The 16643-nt window shown below is 41.0% G+C and overlaps 2 protein-coding genes across 18 annotated transcripts in view; one reads left to right on the top strand and one right to left on the bottom strand.

Moving 5' to 3' along the window:
• TRIP12 (thyroid hormone receptor interactor 12) overlaps positions 1-11514 on the bottom strand; it is a 140546-nt gene extending 129032 nt beyond the window's left edge. For 6 of the 12 annotated variants that reach the window (XM_040639437.1, XM_040639447.1, XM_040639442.1 and 3 more), the window contains exon 1: positions 11395-11504. The gene's annotated coding sequence lies outside the window, so the exon portion shown is untranslated. Of the gene's footprint in view, positions 1-11394 lie in introns of all 12 variants that reach the window. The other 6 variants (XM_040639465.1, XM_040639472.1, XM_040639478.1 and 3 more) reach the window with 2 other exon arrangements.
• A 215-nt stretch (positions 11515-11729) lies between these two features.
• The window catches only part of FBXO36 (F-box protein 36), an 84585-nt gene continuing 79671 nt past the window's right edge, over positions 11730-16643 (top strand). For 2 of the 6 annotated variants that reach the window (XM_008690385.2, XM_008690384.2), the window contains exon 1: positions 11730-12123. In XM_008690385.2, coding sequence (XP_008688607.1) covers positions 11967-12123 — 157 coding nt within the window. In that variant the 5' untranslated portion in view covers positions 11730-11966. The remainder of the gene's footprint in view (positions 12124-16643) is intronic. The other 4 variants (XM_008690381.2, XM_008690383.2, XM_008690382.2 and 1 more) reach the window with 4 other exon arrangements.

The raw sequence follows: 16643 nt of genomic DNA, 5'->3' as shown, positions 1-16643 counted from the left end.
TATGGTACATTCTCCCTACGTAAAGTTATGGGGCAAAAAACTCACTTAAATTAACACAGAAAATAAAAAAAGCATCTAGATTGTATTTATTTACTCAGTACCTCCCTGGCCACTGAAAAATTCTACCCTCTTCTGAAGCAGACTCTCATCCACCCTCAGTACACTTCTCGTCTGGAATGTCCAACTCTCTTCTACTTACCCCCTTACCCATCCATCCCCAGCCCACCTACCTCCCCATTTCCCATCCCTCCTACAGTGGAGATTAATCTATGTACCAGTGAGCCAAGGGAAGGATTCGATAGGGGTTGGTTGCTGTTGCTATTATTCATTCAGCCTTTTCTTATTATTCTGATCCCATTCATCTCCCACACCACTAGACTGGTCTACATCACTGTTAGACTATATTATACATATTTATAGTGAAAGCCACATCAGAAAGATAACAAGGAATTGAATTTGGAATTAAATGTGATCAAGTATATACATGGATGAAGGTTTAACTATTCTCAGAAACATCTGAGTAATACTTTTACCTAACAGCTACTCACCTGATAAGACATCTGAATAATGTCTTAAAATTCAGTTTAAGAGTCTTTATGGTTCCTTTTGTTCCCAACTTTATCTCCTTCCCTAATGAAACGATAAACTCAAGGCCAAGGACCACATCTTACATATTTTCCTAATCCTAAATCTTGACTTAGGGCTTTAAATAAGTATTCAAAAAGATTTATAATACAAACCATTTTCTTATTATTCATACACATTAATTCTATGTCCACTGCTAACCTCAGACTACCTACGCTGAGAGCACAGACACCTTACAGGAGTATTTTTCTAGGTCTGAGTATTGCTAATGCAATTTAAGCAACACCTCTAAAAGATAAATGCAGCAGTTGCTGAAAGCAGCCTAATTCCTTCCACTGGACCATGACTCTAATACTGGACTGTAAAACAGACATAATTGCAGAATGTTTTTTTAGAACCATTGTTTTACTAAGTCTCTGACTATATGTCCCTTAAAAGAACTACAGATGAAGCCATTCCTAACTTTAAAACTCTTAATATGGAAAGTTCCCAAATCTTTTACTATCGCATTAAAAATTTAAATAAACTCAGGAGGCATCCGGCAAAAAGTTCTAAGTATTTCTAAATATAGGACACTCTGAAAAGTTAATTGTGCATTATGAATCATCTTATTTTTCTTTTTTAGTAACAAGAACTAATGCACGCGGAATGGAAGTAAACGCATGAGTTGAGTTGAAAGTCCGTCCAACAGAAAATACTGCTATTCCAGCAAACATTAAGTTTACCGATTCCTTAGCTGATTCAAGAACTATAAATTGAGTATCACTTAAAACCAGTGCCACAACAAAGATCCCAAATAATGGTTTACTATCTCTTCCATGATTCCTTTCAGGATACTTAGTTTGTGTAACGAGAAGATACCTGGAGAATAAATGGCATGGCCTAATATACAGGCAGCTGAAAAGTAATATTAGATGGTTCAAAGAGGCAGAAGCAGATTATCTTACAGTGCCACACCAAAGGCTGAAATTCCCCAAGTCTTACCTCATAGGAGCAACTGGAAGGGCAAACTTTTCAAAAGACCGGCTGAAGAGTAAGGTTAAAAAAAAAAAAAAAAAAGAATGAACTCTGCAATTAACAGTCTAGTTTTCTGAGAAAAGTATTTTGAGGTCAAAATGTGTAAATTAACACCGAAGTTCCTAATGACAGTTGAGAAATAATTAGGAAGCTAGTCTGATCACAGAGCTAAGAACTACTGAAAGCTTCTCAAAAATCAGCCTAATTGTTGCCATCTACTGGGAGAAAGGCAGAAATGCTTGTGGGTCTGGAATGGAGGGTAGACTTCAAGTCTAATGCCCTTGAGACTAGGCCGCTCTCCCTAGGTGGATACAAGACAAGGAAATACATGTTCAATAAAGGAAAAATTAGGAAGCTGTACGAATGCCTTGAATTAAAAGACACTCTTGTTGCTTAGTGTAGTAAAACACACAGCCTTCACAAACGTTTTTATTCCAAAGTCCACGAACCCCCACAAATTTTGTGTATACAGCTTTAACAGGTGTAAGTCATGAACGTGCACTAACTGCTAGCATCTCTATTTCCACATAGGAATAAGATGAATTCAAACTGCAATCAGCAATGTCTACAATACTCTAGAAACAAAAGTTGCTGTAAGAAAATTAAATATTCTTGCTACTAGACCCCTGAATGAAATAGTATTCTCTGTATCTTTAGTTTCCCTTCAGCCACCAGCTAACCTCATTTCCTAATTTTGAAATCCTGTTTTGTGTAACTTTTATAAAAGTAAGAGGGATAACAAATAGTCTACTATGACATCAACTGGAGTGTTAGGCAAATATTTTACTAAGACATTTAAGTTGATTAAACAGCCAATATTGGGGTGCCTGGGTGACTCAGTTGGTTGAGCATTCAACTTTTCATTTTGGCTCATGATCCCCGCATCAGGCTCCTTGCCGAGCATGGAGCCTGCTTGAGATTCTCATTCTCCCTCTGCTCCCCTTCCCGCTCCCCCCCAGAAAAAACAAACAAAAAACCCCAAAACACAGGTAATATTAACTTGCACTTTTTAAAAGTATATAAATACTGGGACGCCTGGGTGGCTCAGTCAGTCAAGTATCTGACTTCGGCTCAGTTCATGATCTTGGGGTTGTGGGACTGAGCCCCACATTGAGCTCCCCACTCTCGGGGCTCCAGAATCTGCTGGAGGTTCCGTGCTCACGAGCTCTCTCTCTCTCAAAATAAATAAATCTTAAAAAAAAAAAAAAAAGTATATAGGGGTGCCTGGGTGGCTCAGCTGTCTGTCTGCCTTTAACTCAGGTCACGATCCCAGGGTCCTGGGACTGGGCCCCGCGTTGTAAGCAGGGAGCCTGCTTCTCCCTTTCGCTCTGCCCCCCACCCCACTTGTGCTCTCACTCTGTCTCTCTCAAATAATAAATAAAACCTTTTTTTAAAAAAAGTATGTAAATACTTAAGCCACAATTTGCTTTTCTTCAAACACTGTGTTCTTTTTTTACTGCATTAGATACTTAGCAGAAGTTTCTCTTTTATAAAGAGGGCTGACATTACTGAGAAACTCAAAAAATCCTATATTAATTTTCAGACAGTACTCTGAATTTAAAAAAAAATGAATAAACAATAGATGAATGTGTTAAGACAAAATGCTGCCAGCTTCCACTACAGGGGAAGAACTCTGTGACTGAACTGAACAGAGGAGCAAAAGGAGTCATTTAGACAGCTCCTGCTTATTTAACAGAAGTATTCTAACTACGAAGTAGGGAAACTAAGCAAGAAGTTTTACCTCCATTGCTTCTTTCACCTCAAAACTTACCAGAATAACCCCGAGAGTATATAGTCCTAGAAAGGGGAGCCATTTCACAGAAAGATAAGCTCTAAATAAGATCTGAAAGCACTTTTTCTTTATAGATCATTTACAAATTAAGTATTTCTGTACACTTTTTTCATGTCGTCACTGCCTGTTCAGGGATCAACAATAAACTCAACATGTCTATTTGTTAAATCTAATTTCTTAATTTCTCCCATTTAAGAACCTCAATCGTCACAGCCTGATTTCCTATTTCATAAATGTGGACCCTCTACTCCAAAGGGCCAGTTTATCTGACCATTAGTCCCTCACCTCAATTACACCTTTTTAAACTCCCCATTCTTCTCTCTCTACCCAAACAACTGAGGCCAGTTCAAGTCCAGGGACTTGAAGTCTCTCCATGAAGTCTTCCTCAACCTAGTCAACTTCAACCTAGGACTGAATCTCTAAGCTTCCGAGTATCCACTGTGTAAAACTCAACTTTGTACTTAACAATATGCACGATGTTAAATGTTGTGTTCTGTCACAGTTTGAACTCACCTACAATAAAGTACCACATCTCTTCAACATAAGAGATCCCATTTTATAAATCTATTATCCCATTTTATAAATCTATTTCTCCTCAGCATTTTTCAAGAAGGTTTGGAACCAGATATGCACATGCATCAGTTGCTGAGGAAATATTTGCACAATGAAGGCACTTCCAACAATTTATTCAGTAAAGCCAAATTTCGCGCCCTAATTTATCAGTTTCTTAATTTAGATTCTCATATCAGGCTTTCTAAATGTAGAAAACCTGCATTTAGAATGTCTACAGGATACCTCCCTATGCTAAACACTATACTATATACAGTTACCAAGTAAGTTCAACAAGGTAAGTGATTTTCTTTTTTTTTTTTTTAAAGATTTTATTTTATTTATTCGACAGAGATAGAGACAGCCAGCGAGAGAGGGAACACAAGCAGGGGGAGTGGGAGAGGAAGAAGCAGGCTCATAGCGGAGGAGCCTGATGTGGGGCTCGATCCCATAACGCCGGGATCACGCCCTGAGCCGAAGGCAGACGCTTAACCACTGTGCCACCCAGGCGCCCCAAACAAGGTAAGTGATTTTCAACGAAATGAAACCATGGCACTCAGGACAAGAACCTTCTGTATTCCTCCCAGCAGAGACCTGGCACGCAGTAAGCACTAGATAAATATGTATTGATAAATACATTTTTACCTGCTAGTAAACATAATTCCCAAATGCTAAACCTAAGGTAACAAAGTCAGTAAAATAGTCTAGTGCCTTAGCAATCCCTTAAATGGGGATTTTCATGAGCTTAATTCTGAAAAATTTATATTCTCAAATCCTACACTCAGCTACCAAACCCTGAGAAATGAAAATAAGCAAGCTGACAGCAACTATGGCAAACGGTGCTACTATTATTTCACAATATAGTTCCTCAATGTGTCACCAAAACAAACTCTATGACTCCCGTGTATAATGAAGGTCAGGAGCCTTGTGCCAGCCATCGTGGCGATGGGAGAAAGAGCGCTTTATCACAAGAAGCCAAAGATCTAGTTAAGAAGAAGTAAGCGACTAATGATGTAAGACAGATGGTGAAAGCAGTAACTAAAACTAATAAAATGTTATGGAAAGGAGAAGTGAGGAGTAAAACTACAGGACGTACTGGAAAAAAGCGAAGCGTGTCTCTGCGGCTACAAGAGACACAAGATGAGGGAAGGGTGTCGATCCAGGCAGACTAAACAATCAAAGTCCAGGCAAGAAAGCTGAAGTTCCTGGAGTGTGTTCAGAGAGGAACAAGCAGCTCAATCTGACTGCATGCAGCCAAGGGTGCAAAACAGACAAGATTACAAAATACTGGGGCCATGGCAGAAGTTACAGCATGTTCATGTATTTACTATTTACAAGGCTACTACAAGCACTTGGTTTTCAGGAAGATTAAAAAAAAGGGGGGAGGGAGAGGCCCTCCATATGATCTCCACGAACCTGCTCTCTAAGGACACAAGGCAGCTTAAATTACAACTCAACAGTGAATTTCAGACGGGCTAGCTGTAAAAACTCATTTTGGGTTGCCAGGGCATCACACATGTTTACCAGTATAAGGACTTCAAATTGAGTTAATTTGACCTTAAGAAGATACAGCACAAGGTACATCTATTTATTCAGAATGCTGCCCACGGGTGGAATGAGTAGGAGTTTTGAAGTCAGGGTAGAACTCATTGGTTATGACAGCCAACAAGTTGATTAAAATACACATTGAAATGCTGTAACTTCAAGTCTTGAAGACTTGCTGATAGACACTTCAGCTTATAAATAGCCTTCAAAATCCACATATGGGTAATAACATCATATTTATAGAAATAAATATATCCTTTCTAAAAAAGAAACAAAGAAACTAAACAAAAATGATGTATAAAACTCAGTTGCGTACTTAACAAATACACGCATCGTATCAAAATATATTTAAGGCCTGAACTATTATATGTAAATAAAGGATGATTAAAGAACATAAAATGGCTTGTCCCCATTTTTTAATACATGACTTAAAGTAACTTGCAGTCTCTAAAACACATATCCAACAGATTAAAAAGAAAACTCCCAAAATCTTTTTTAGCATCAACTATGATTCAAAATGTCTGTCAAAACAAATAAGACGTTAAAGCATTACAAATTATTTTCACCTACAGCAATATTTTATTCTCACAAAACTTGTTCCTTTAATAAGCATTCAAAGATTCCTTAATACAGGCCAGACACTGTGCTGGAGGGATAAAAAAGGAGGAAGATGGACTTCAAAGAATTCATAATCAACTAAGGAACACTATCATATCCTCAAAAATTTTCAAGTCTATATATGTAACAGAAGTATGTTCTAGGTAGAAGGGTGTTAACAAATGAGGCTGCAATGAACCAGTGAGGAAGGGCCCTGTGTTCCAATCTAGCTTTGTAGCCTAATTTCCTACATACAGTGTCTAACATACAAATGACAATTAAATCCAGGTTAGGTGGCAATAACCACACTTCCGATTAGGCACTTGAAACTCACAAAGGTTAAACTATTCGCCCAAGGTCACAAAGAAAAGACAGTCAAGACCACTACCGAAGTCTCCTACCTTCAAATCAGATGTTCACTTGAACAATGAACGCTGTTCTCTCATGAAAGAACAGAGTGGCAAGCAGTTTTTGTTTTCACTCTAAACCACTAACATGACTTTTTAAATCAAGCAGAGCTGCAAAACTATTACCAATAGCTTCTGCAACATGACAAAACAGGTAGGTCTGAATAATGGACAAGTTCCTTCTTCTTCTGGCCAATCCAGTTTAATGAAACTTTAAGAATCACAACCAAAATCTGAAAGGCCTCAGAGAAGAACTGTGAAGCAGACTTATCTCAGCCTAGGAAACAACTTCTCTTGCCCATAACCTAAAATCAGTAAGTTAGGGTATTAGATTTAAAGAACTGCATTGTTAAAAATATAGGACACTAGCCAAGTTAAATTTTACTTAAAAATCAAGAGACTGGTTCAGCATCAGTATATTTACTCTAACAGTGAGCACCCACTGTGTGTCAGAGTCACCTAGCCAACCAGGTAGCGATTATAGAGAACAACTGGTAGGGGTTTACACCTTCAAGAAATCTCTATCACAGCTGTTTGAACTATACAGAGGAACTAAAAGAAAACACACAAATGTAAAGCTAATATTACATGTTAAGAACTACAAGCACCAGGATTATATAACAATCTATAGATTCTATTTATTGTGTAAATATCCATCAACTGCTTTCTCACTCTTCCACCCTTTCCAGGCACTCGTGGGCACAGCAGTCAGGAAGACATGAAGAGGCTGTGATCACAAAACCAAATAGCATCTTGAGGAATCTGTTGAGGCTAAGAAACCTTCCAAGCGGGAAGACTGGTTGCGTAGTCAGCAAGACTAGGCTAACATTACTGGTTTGGAGTGGGAAGGAAAATGGGTATTATTTTCAATCAGGCGTATGAGTGCACCTTCATGCAAAACACAGTGATACAAGATAATCCTTGACTTCGGGAAGCCTATAATACAGTCGGGGAAACAAAAGCAACATATGTCAACAAATTTAGCACTATAATCCCAAAATGGAGCTTATTTAGATAACCAAGAAATAAAAAGGAAAGATCATGGGGTAGAAGTTTTTGAGGAAGTTGATAGGGAAGGGGTGAGCTGAAGTGAACCTAAAATGATTTTAATAAAGGAAAAGTGCATGTCAGGCTGGCAGGAGCAAGAACATGAGTGAAGAGGAAAAGCAACAAAAAGGTTGCTATTTCAACTTGAGTCCATTGAATTACCTCAGCAAACGGAAAAATAAAGGAGCAACTGGTATCCTATTTGCTCAGAAAGATCCTCACCCACCCACTTAAAAGAACTAAAGAATAAATAAAAATAAACAAAAAAATCCCCCTAAATCCTGTAAAGAAAACAGATCAAGATTTGGTAATATTTTCCCTTAATTGTAGTCTCTGACATCAGAAAGTCAATTTCATAAGAGCCACAGACCAGAACAGGTACATGTTATCAATAATAAAAATGTAAAGAAATTTCTCTAAGCATGATTAACAAATTTATTCAGTAGGGGGTATGGTGAAAAAGTATCTAGCATGCTGATGCAAAAAATAATAATAATAAAAAATAAAGGAAATTGGGCCCAAGTTCCACTACCAATTTAGCAGTTTCAAAATGTAAGTTGCCGTAACTTCATATCTGCAACCTACCTTACATCAAGTTCACCCCCCATCACCACCACTGGTGAGAAGCTCTGTGTTTCTAATGACCTCAAAATAGCTAATGTAATTTTCTAAAACTAATGATAACATATTACACTTATTTAGCAGTTTGTAGTTTTTCACAAAGCCATTATATCCACTGGGTCTCAAAACCACCCGGTGAGGTAAAACACTCATTACCCATCCCTATCTTACAGAGGGTGCACCAGGGGTGCCTGGGTGGCTCAGTCAGTTAAGCGTCTGCCTTCCCCTCAGGTCATGATCCTGAAGTCCTGGGATGGAGTCCCACATCAGGCTCCGTGCTCAGCGAGGGTCTATTTCTTCCTCTCCCTCTGACCCTTCCCCCTGCTTATGCTCATGCTCTCTCTCCCTCAAATCATTAAACAAAAATCTTAAAAAAACAAAACAAAAAAACAAAAACACCCAAGAAACTGGAGACCAGATAGGGTAAGTGAATAGCTCAAGGTCACACAGCTACTAACTAACAGTGTGTGAATTCCCAAGCCTTTGTTTGTCTCTTTGCTGGGATGATGTGCTTAAAATAGAATCATAAAATCTTATCCAGATAACATAAATCCCGTAATCTTAAAAGTTAGAATGGAGGGGCGCCTGGGTGGCACAGTCGTTAAGCGTCTGCCTTCGGCTCAGGGCATGATCCCGGGATCGAGCCCCACATCAGGCTTCTCCACTAGGAGCCTGCTTCTTCCTCTCCCACTCCCCCTGTGTTCCCTCTCTCGCTGGCTGTCTCTGTCAAATAAATAAATAAAATCTTAAAAAAAAAAAAAAGTTAGAATGGAAAGGTAAATATTACTTCAAATTTACTTTGCTAGGTGAAAACACTGATTTTACACTGGCTTAGCATACCCCTAATTTTTAAAATAATTACTTGAGCTTAGCAGCTTCTGGAACTCTAACTGCCAAAAAGTATTCTAAAACTTTTAGAAAGTAAATGAAAAACTAAAACAAAAAGCCTGTTCACTGACACAAACTAAACAGTAACCGTCAGCTCAGCGGACTTACAAACCACTCAAACTCCTTAAAAACTCGAATCGAATAGAAACAATGATAACATTAATTACATTCTACACTAATTACACGGCAATTCTTAAATCCTTATGGATACTGGCACACTCATAGAAAAGCAGATGTGGACAAAGCCCACAAACTCCAACCATGTTAATATGCTCTCTTAAGCGTAAAATAAATGAAATAAAAACTCCCCAAACAATCTCACAAAGATGATGTAAAAGCCACACTAATTCAACTTTTCTGGGCCTGAACATGGAGCAGGGTTGTTTCAAAAGAAAGAAATTTTGTTTACTTTAAAATTCACACTTAGTATTGATCTCTTTGCATAATGTAAATATGAAAGTAAACCTCAATAAAACCATCTGCAACTGATTGTCTCTAAACCTGATAATGCCATTCCTCAACCTTAACCTCCCCCCCAACCCCCCCACCCCCGAGTAAATGCGACACACAAACACACACAGGCCTCATATATAGGCCTCTTGCCTTTTTTCCCCCAACAACTAGGACCTTTGTTCCAAGCGTCGGTTTTTTTGCCCCACTCAATAGCTCTTTCAACTTTCTACCTTATATTTTTTGTTTTGTTTTGTTTTTAGAGAGGAGATCCTCAGCCTCAACTTTCTGGGTCTTTAAAAAATGAAATGCCAAAAATATCTACAGAGAGACTGGAAAGGAATAGAAAGTTGAACACAGCACTAAAGGGCCTACAAAACGGAGTAAAGCCCGGGGATCGGGTGATTTGGCAGCCCAGGCAAGATCCGGGGAAGGCCGACTAGGAAAGGAGACAGCAGGGGAGTAGTTAGACGTCCACTCAGAACACGTTCACTGCGCTATTAAACGTACCCCCGCACCCCTCACACACGAACATTTACTCACTGACACAGTCCCTCCTTCAATTAACTAACAAGCAATTAAACTCTACCCACCTCCAGACACGATGCTTAAGCTAAACGTCCCCAAAGTGAAACGGCGTTATCAAATACAAACAAACCTGTCTCGAAGCTTTAGGAGCAGCCCCTTCCGTTCCCTCCTTACCACACAAGGGTAACCAATTCCTCAATTCCCTCCCGTCCCCCCAGCAGTTCAAATGTGTTAAGTTATTTCCTCCCGATTTGCATGTGGTTTTAAATCTTTATTAATCTTTTTCCCTGTAGAAAATTAAGGATTCCTGTTTTTCTGAGGAAGGAAAGGATTTGGGATTTTCCAACCTTCGTTATCTGAACTCCCCTGTAACTTGTTTCTGAACTAGAAACCCACTCACCATAGAGAGGAGGATGGAGGAGGGTGAACTGAATGGACAAACGATATAATAGATTTTATGTAATCCACATATAAATAAATTAATCGCCTGACTCGCTCTGAATGCTAATACGATTGGAGTGACAATTGGTCCACCCCCCTCCCAAATCCTGGACCCCCACCCCCGATTTCCATTCTGATCTATTTAGAAGCATGCTCTGCTCTTGTCAGCCAAGTTTCTCGGCCTCTTTTCCAGACCCCCTGCATGCCCGTCTCTTCGTCATCCTCACTCAGCCTCAACTTCCCACGGCTAAACTGCCCAGCGCAGACCCCGTCTCCGGCCTCGCCCGCCCACAACCCTCCCCCCTTGGCAGGAAACCCCTTACTGCGGTCTAAAGTCACTCCGGCCTCTCCCTCCTCTGACCCTCGCTTCCCACAACTGTTGTCACTCGAGCTGCTCCCTAGTTTCCATTTCCGGGCCGTCCCCGGCCCTGGAGCCTCCCCTCTCCCGGTTTCCGGGCCCCCCATCCCATTTCCGGGGAACCCTTGCCGTCTTCACACCCCCCACCTGCACTTCCGGCCCCCCACTTTCTCGCTTCCTAGACGCCCTCCAAGCTCCAAAGCCCACTTCCGGCCCCCCCGGCCCCCACCGGGCTCCCCAAGACCCGCACGCCTTACCCCGGTTCCGTGAAGGGCCCTCCTCATCGCGGGGGACCGGAGGGGGGACCCAGCGAACCCCCCCGCTCCCGCCCGGCCCCGGTCTCCCTCGAGCGCCTCGCCCGTCAACCCCCGGCCCGGTCCTTCCGCGGCCCCGCCGCCGCCGCCGCCGGGAGCAGGCCGAGCGGGGGCCGAATCGCGGCGATGACACAACCGGGCTTCCTGGGACTTTCTGTTCCAGCTCCTCCCCACCCCCCCGCCACCCCCCCAACCCCTCGGCACAACCCCCTCCCCCAAGCCTGGCCCGGCCGCTCGGAACTGCGCCCCAATTACCTAGTTGGGCCCCAAAGTCTCCGGTCCGGACTCGGTGGCGCGGCAGTAACTTCCACTCGCTCCCCCCCCCCCCGGCGGCGGCGGCGGCGGCGGCTCCTCGGGTCCCTTCAATTATCAGCTGAGCCGCAGCACCGCGGCCGGCGTGCGCCTCCGCCCGCGCCGCCTCCCTCCCCGCCCGTTCCAACACCCTCCGGGAACTATTTTGCCCGCCGGTTCGGACAGACGAGCTCGTCCGCGGGAAAGGCCCCGCTGCTTACTCGCGGCCCATCACATCGCCCCTCCCTCCCCCACCGCCCGGAGCGACTCTCCCAGCAGCCTGAGATCTCCTCCCGATCCCTTCGAGGGACCAGGAAGGGAAATGTGAGGCTGTGCTTGGTATCCCTCCGCCGGGGTCACCCCCTCCCCTCCGTGGTAGCAGGAACTAATTCCCTTTCGGGTCACCGGGGACCTGAGGGTTGAAATTCACGGCCAGAGTTCCCTCTGACTCTTGGGAGAGAGGTCGATCACCCCAAGACAGAAACCCCCCTGCTAGCTCAAAAGCGGGGTTCGATTTAAACTAGGGCTTTGGCCCCATGACCCCAATCAAGCCCCGCCCCTTCCTGGTTGTCTTAGCGACGGCAGTGGCGTCCCAAGATGGCGTCGTGGCTGCCGGAGACTCTGTTCGAAATTGTAGGACAAGGCCCAGCGCCGAGCAAAGACTATTACCAGTTATTGGTCACCCGGTCCCAGGCAAGTGCGAGGCGCGGTTTACCCTCTCTAACTCCCTGCCGCCCCGGTGGAGCGCGGAACGCGAGCCGCGCTAGGCCGAGAGCGACTGTGGCCCGCCGGAAGCGTCCGGTCCCAGCTCCGAGCCGGGAGATTTCCCTCGTCACCTCGGCCTCCTCGGCTAGCTCCTCGGTGGCCCGCGTGTCTTTTTCCAACCCTAGCCCGGCTCGTCCCTGGCGAGCTTTCTTTGCCTTCCCACATCGCCGCCCGCTCCCTTCTTGCCACCCGAGGTTCCTACCCGCAGAGTTCCCTCCGCGCGAAGAGAAAAACAGGCGTCCCTGGCTTGCGTGCAGCCTCACCTCAGCGTGGGAAGGAGAGAAAGAAAGACTCAGCCAAGTGTCCCAAGGAGGAGCCGGCAGGGGAGGGGAGAAAGGGACGATCTCTTTTCCAGGGTAGGAGTTAATCATGGGGGATTTAAAAAATCTCATTGTGGTCTTAATGGGCACCACGACCACATCAAAACTTCCTTATTTCTAGTAGGAATTGATCGTTGAGAGCTTTCCCTTACCTTTTTGGAGCCCCTTCTATCCCATTGAAAGTGTGCGGGGGGTGGTACAAAAATGTTTCAGCTGCTCTGCGCGTCAGCCCCACCCATAATGACATCTGCTCCACAACAATAAGACCTAGGATTATGTTATCGCTGGAGTAAAGTAACCATCAGCCTATTTTTATGACTACTTTAGCTATTTGAGGTGGGCTTTTTGGATGATTTATTGTGCTTATGAAATGATCAAGTTGATCTGGGCCTCCACCCGGAACACGTTTTCTGATTCCTGGCTGAGCTTAAGCCTGTCACTGAGATAAAGCACCATGTATTTAATAGATGGCATTTCTATAAAATGAAATTTAGAATTTTGTATGTATTTGTTTTGGTGTAGAGATTGAATATTGCATCAGTTTTCCCGTGAGCCCTTAAGTAGGCAGAGAATGCTTTTTTATAGCTTAAAAATCATCTTTTAAAAATAATGTATATTTTATTTTTAAACCTGAGATTTATAAATATTGCAAGTATATCAATAATAAAAGCATGATAACCTGTCAAACTTAAATATTTACTTGAACATTTGGGGGGGAATTTTTACACATTTAATTGGAATTTCTTGAGCGCTAAAATTCATTTTTTGTACAATTTTAGGACCATTTCCCATTTGCCTTAAGATGTAAAATTCTAACAGTTTTTTACTTCCTAACATTAATGATTGAAAGCAGTAACATATTACCATATTCATACTTCGTTTTCTATTTTTATCTATCTCACCTAAGTTGAAATGTTCTAATGTTTACAGTTTTTTCCATAATTTGTCTTTTAAAAGATTTTTTGAGGATTTCTTTTTCTTGAAGGTCTGGTATTACAAGTGTACTGTCATGTGTATTATCATGTCATAAGCCTCAGCAAATAAATACTTGTTTACCTTTTTATGTTAGTAAATTGGCCGTAAGAGTGCTCCTGGCATTAGTTTTCCCCAAGAATGTTTCTGTTGTTGTTGTTCAGACTTTGCTCTGTAGTCTAACTTGGGCACACGCCTTCTTCTAACTACTGTGTTTTTTGAAATCCCCCCTCCCCCACCCAAGTATTCTTAAAGCTTTCTTTCTTTTCTTTTCTTTTTTCCTTCTTTTCTTGTCTTCCTTTCTTTCTTTCTTTCTTTCTCTTCTTTCACAGATCAAAAACTGGCTTTCATTTCAGGCCCTATTCTTCATGTCAATTGCTTCTATATAAAATCCTTTTCAAGCTGATTCATTTTCTTTTTTAAGCAGACAGAATATATCCACTACAGTTCTACCAGTGAGAGTTCATCTCAAATCTGATTAATTCACTCTCTTTTTAAAGTAAAATTTGTTGTAAAAAATAGTAAGCCAAAAAAAGTCTTTTCAGTCAACTGTCTTGAGAATATGCTATTTTCTGACCACAAGATAATTTTTCTAAGGCTCAGCACAGGAAACCAAACATCCACTAAGAGGTGGTCTGACATAAATAAGTACTAAAAGACTAGAATTAAAATGAGTTTTATAAGATGGATTTTTTTCTGGAGTGACTTTCTAAAATTTTTCCTTTCTCTTTCTTCCTTTATTTCCAAAAATGTTGTATATTATTCGAAATATGCCCCAGATTTAGATGGATCTTTCTGTCTCTCTGATTCTCTTTTTTATTCTTTTTCACTGCTTTTATTTTTATTGGCTTTAAATTCAAATAACTCCACAGTTGACATGGATTTGAAGGCAGATATCTCTCTCATTGGGGTCACACCACTGTTACTATAGTCCAGAATATAAATGTTGTACATAAATATTTTCTTTGCCTTCTTGCATATACAGTAACATTAAATACATATTTTTATGCTTATAGAGGCATTCCCAATTAACAACTCGATGCCAAGGTTGTTATTTTTTTTTTCCCCAAGAAAAACACTTACAGAATATAGTTTGCAGTCAATATAGTTTCTCAAATTTGATATTTATAATGATCTAAAGGCTAGAAAAATTACTGCACTGCTTTCTCAAAGATTTACCCAATTATTTTCACTGTAGTTTTAGTAGTATATATATTTTCTTCTATTGGATTCTAATTCTTTGAAAACTACTAGATTCATAGTAAGTTAGAGCTGGAAAGAACCTTGAATATTATTTAGGCAAGGGATACTCCACGCTTTGCTTCAAAGAAAATCTTAAATTGTGTTCCTGAACGAAGGTCATTTCCTTAATTTAATCAGCAAGTTGGCATTTACTATGGAGATGCAAAATACAAGATTTCTGCCTTCAAAGACTTCATCTTTCATTCCACAAATATGTATTAAGCATCTTCTATGTGCCAGGTACTGTTCTGGATGCTGGGGAAACATCAGTGAACCAAACAAAATGCCTCCTCTTGTGGAGCATATAGTCTAGGTGAGAGAATATAGTTAGTGATTTGATTTATATAAACACTGAAATGGCTTTTTAAGAACAAAGGAAGTTCATCGCCAAGTTAATGAATAGCACAGGTGATTTAAAATCTGAGTCCAGAGGAAGCAAAAATCACTTTAGAGTAGGAGGCTCAGGAGGGTGCTATCATCGGTCTTTTACTCTTGAAATTCTGTCTTCTTCCTTCTCTTGAAGTGGAAGTATTGTTTAAGATGGTCACCCCTGGTGACTTCAGTTTAATGTGACAAATACTGGAAAAGTGCTAGAAACAGTAACCGTATGCTAAGTAGATGAGGGTTGGCAGATAATGGCCTCTTGCACCTGTGTTAGGCAGTCCTCCCAAGAGCACCAACATGTGATAGTCACTCCAGTGAATGAAAGGAGGAAGAATGAGTAATAGATTAATTTACCTATCTTACCTAAGCCTACTAAAAGACTCCAAAAAGATACCTAAAGCTAATGTCTGAAAAAAAAAAAAATCCCAAAAGCTCACTCCTCAAAAATAACAAGTATTTTTGATGTGCTTTAGAGTTGTAAAGTTGTAGACAGACAGAAAACACATGAGGTCGCATGCCAGCCTGTGACAGGAAACTGTCCTCTCCAAAGACTTCTGAAAAAGGAATTAAAACTAGCTTAATGGCTGATGTTTAGACTTTGCAACAAAGAATCGTGCCGGTACTGTTTCAAACTGCGCAGCAATTTTAAAGATTTAAGATTCAAGCACAGCCTAATAAAAATGTTAATACATGCACCCTTTGACCCTGCAAATCCATTTCTAGGATTTTATATGCAAAAATGCTTTCACCTATGTACGAGGATGTGGGAGCAAGAAGTTCACCAGAGTGAAATAATTGTAAAAACATTTTCCATTAGTGGAAATTTGGTTAAACGGAATCATTCATACCAGAGAATACTACGAAACCTTTTAACAACAATGTGATGGATCTCTTTAGTAGAACAGATCTTAAGCAAGAAAAGTGAGTTGCTGGCTTAAACATTACCATGATCCCGTTTGAAAAAAAGAAGAAGAAAAAAAAACCACCACAATAGTTTTATTTTGTTTTAAATAAATGGTAATGAAGTTTAAATAAATGTTGAGGGAAACAGTTGAAGCACTTCGCTCTGAGGGATGGAATTTTGGATTGCTTTCACTTTCTGCATTACGTATTTTTGAAAGATCTGAGTTTTTCTACAATGAACATTTATTTTTATAATCCGAGAAAAGCAATAAAAGTTGAAAATGAAAATGAAAAGCAATAAAAATTGAAATGAAAACTTCTCACATACTCTGAGAAGTTGTCCTGCTGTCCTTGAACTTGCACCTGTTGCCCCAGTAGCACCTCTGAGCCACCTCCCACATTACATGGTGGACAGCATTAATAACTGTGTCACCAGAGTCTACTGACTGGAGGAGAGAGTGGTTCTAATTCAACAAATTCAGAGGGTGCAAATGGGTAAAATTACAAAATTTTAATGTCTAGAAACTCCTGATTTTTACAGGGTTTTTTGCTTTTTAGTTTTTTAATATAGGTAATAATCACTTTTGAGAAAGTAAAAGATTGTCTTCTCTTGCTTTGTTGGGGGTC

The sequence above is a fragment of the Ursus maritimus genome, unplaced genomic scaffold (genome assembly GCF_017311325.1).
Source record: "Ursus maritimus isolate PB19 unplaced genomic scaffold, ASM1731132v1 scaffold_1, whole genome shotgun sequence".
NCBI lineage: Eukaryota > Metazoa > Chordata > Mammalia > Carnivora > Ursidae > Ursus > Ursus maritimus.
The sequence above is the reverse complement of the archived record's forward strand: the minus strand, read 5'-3'. Positions and strand labels throughout refer to the sequence as shown.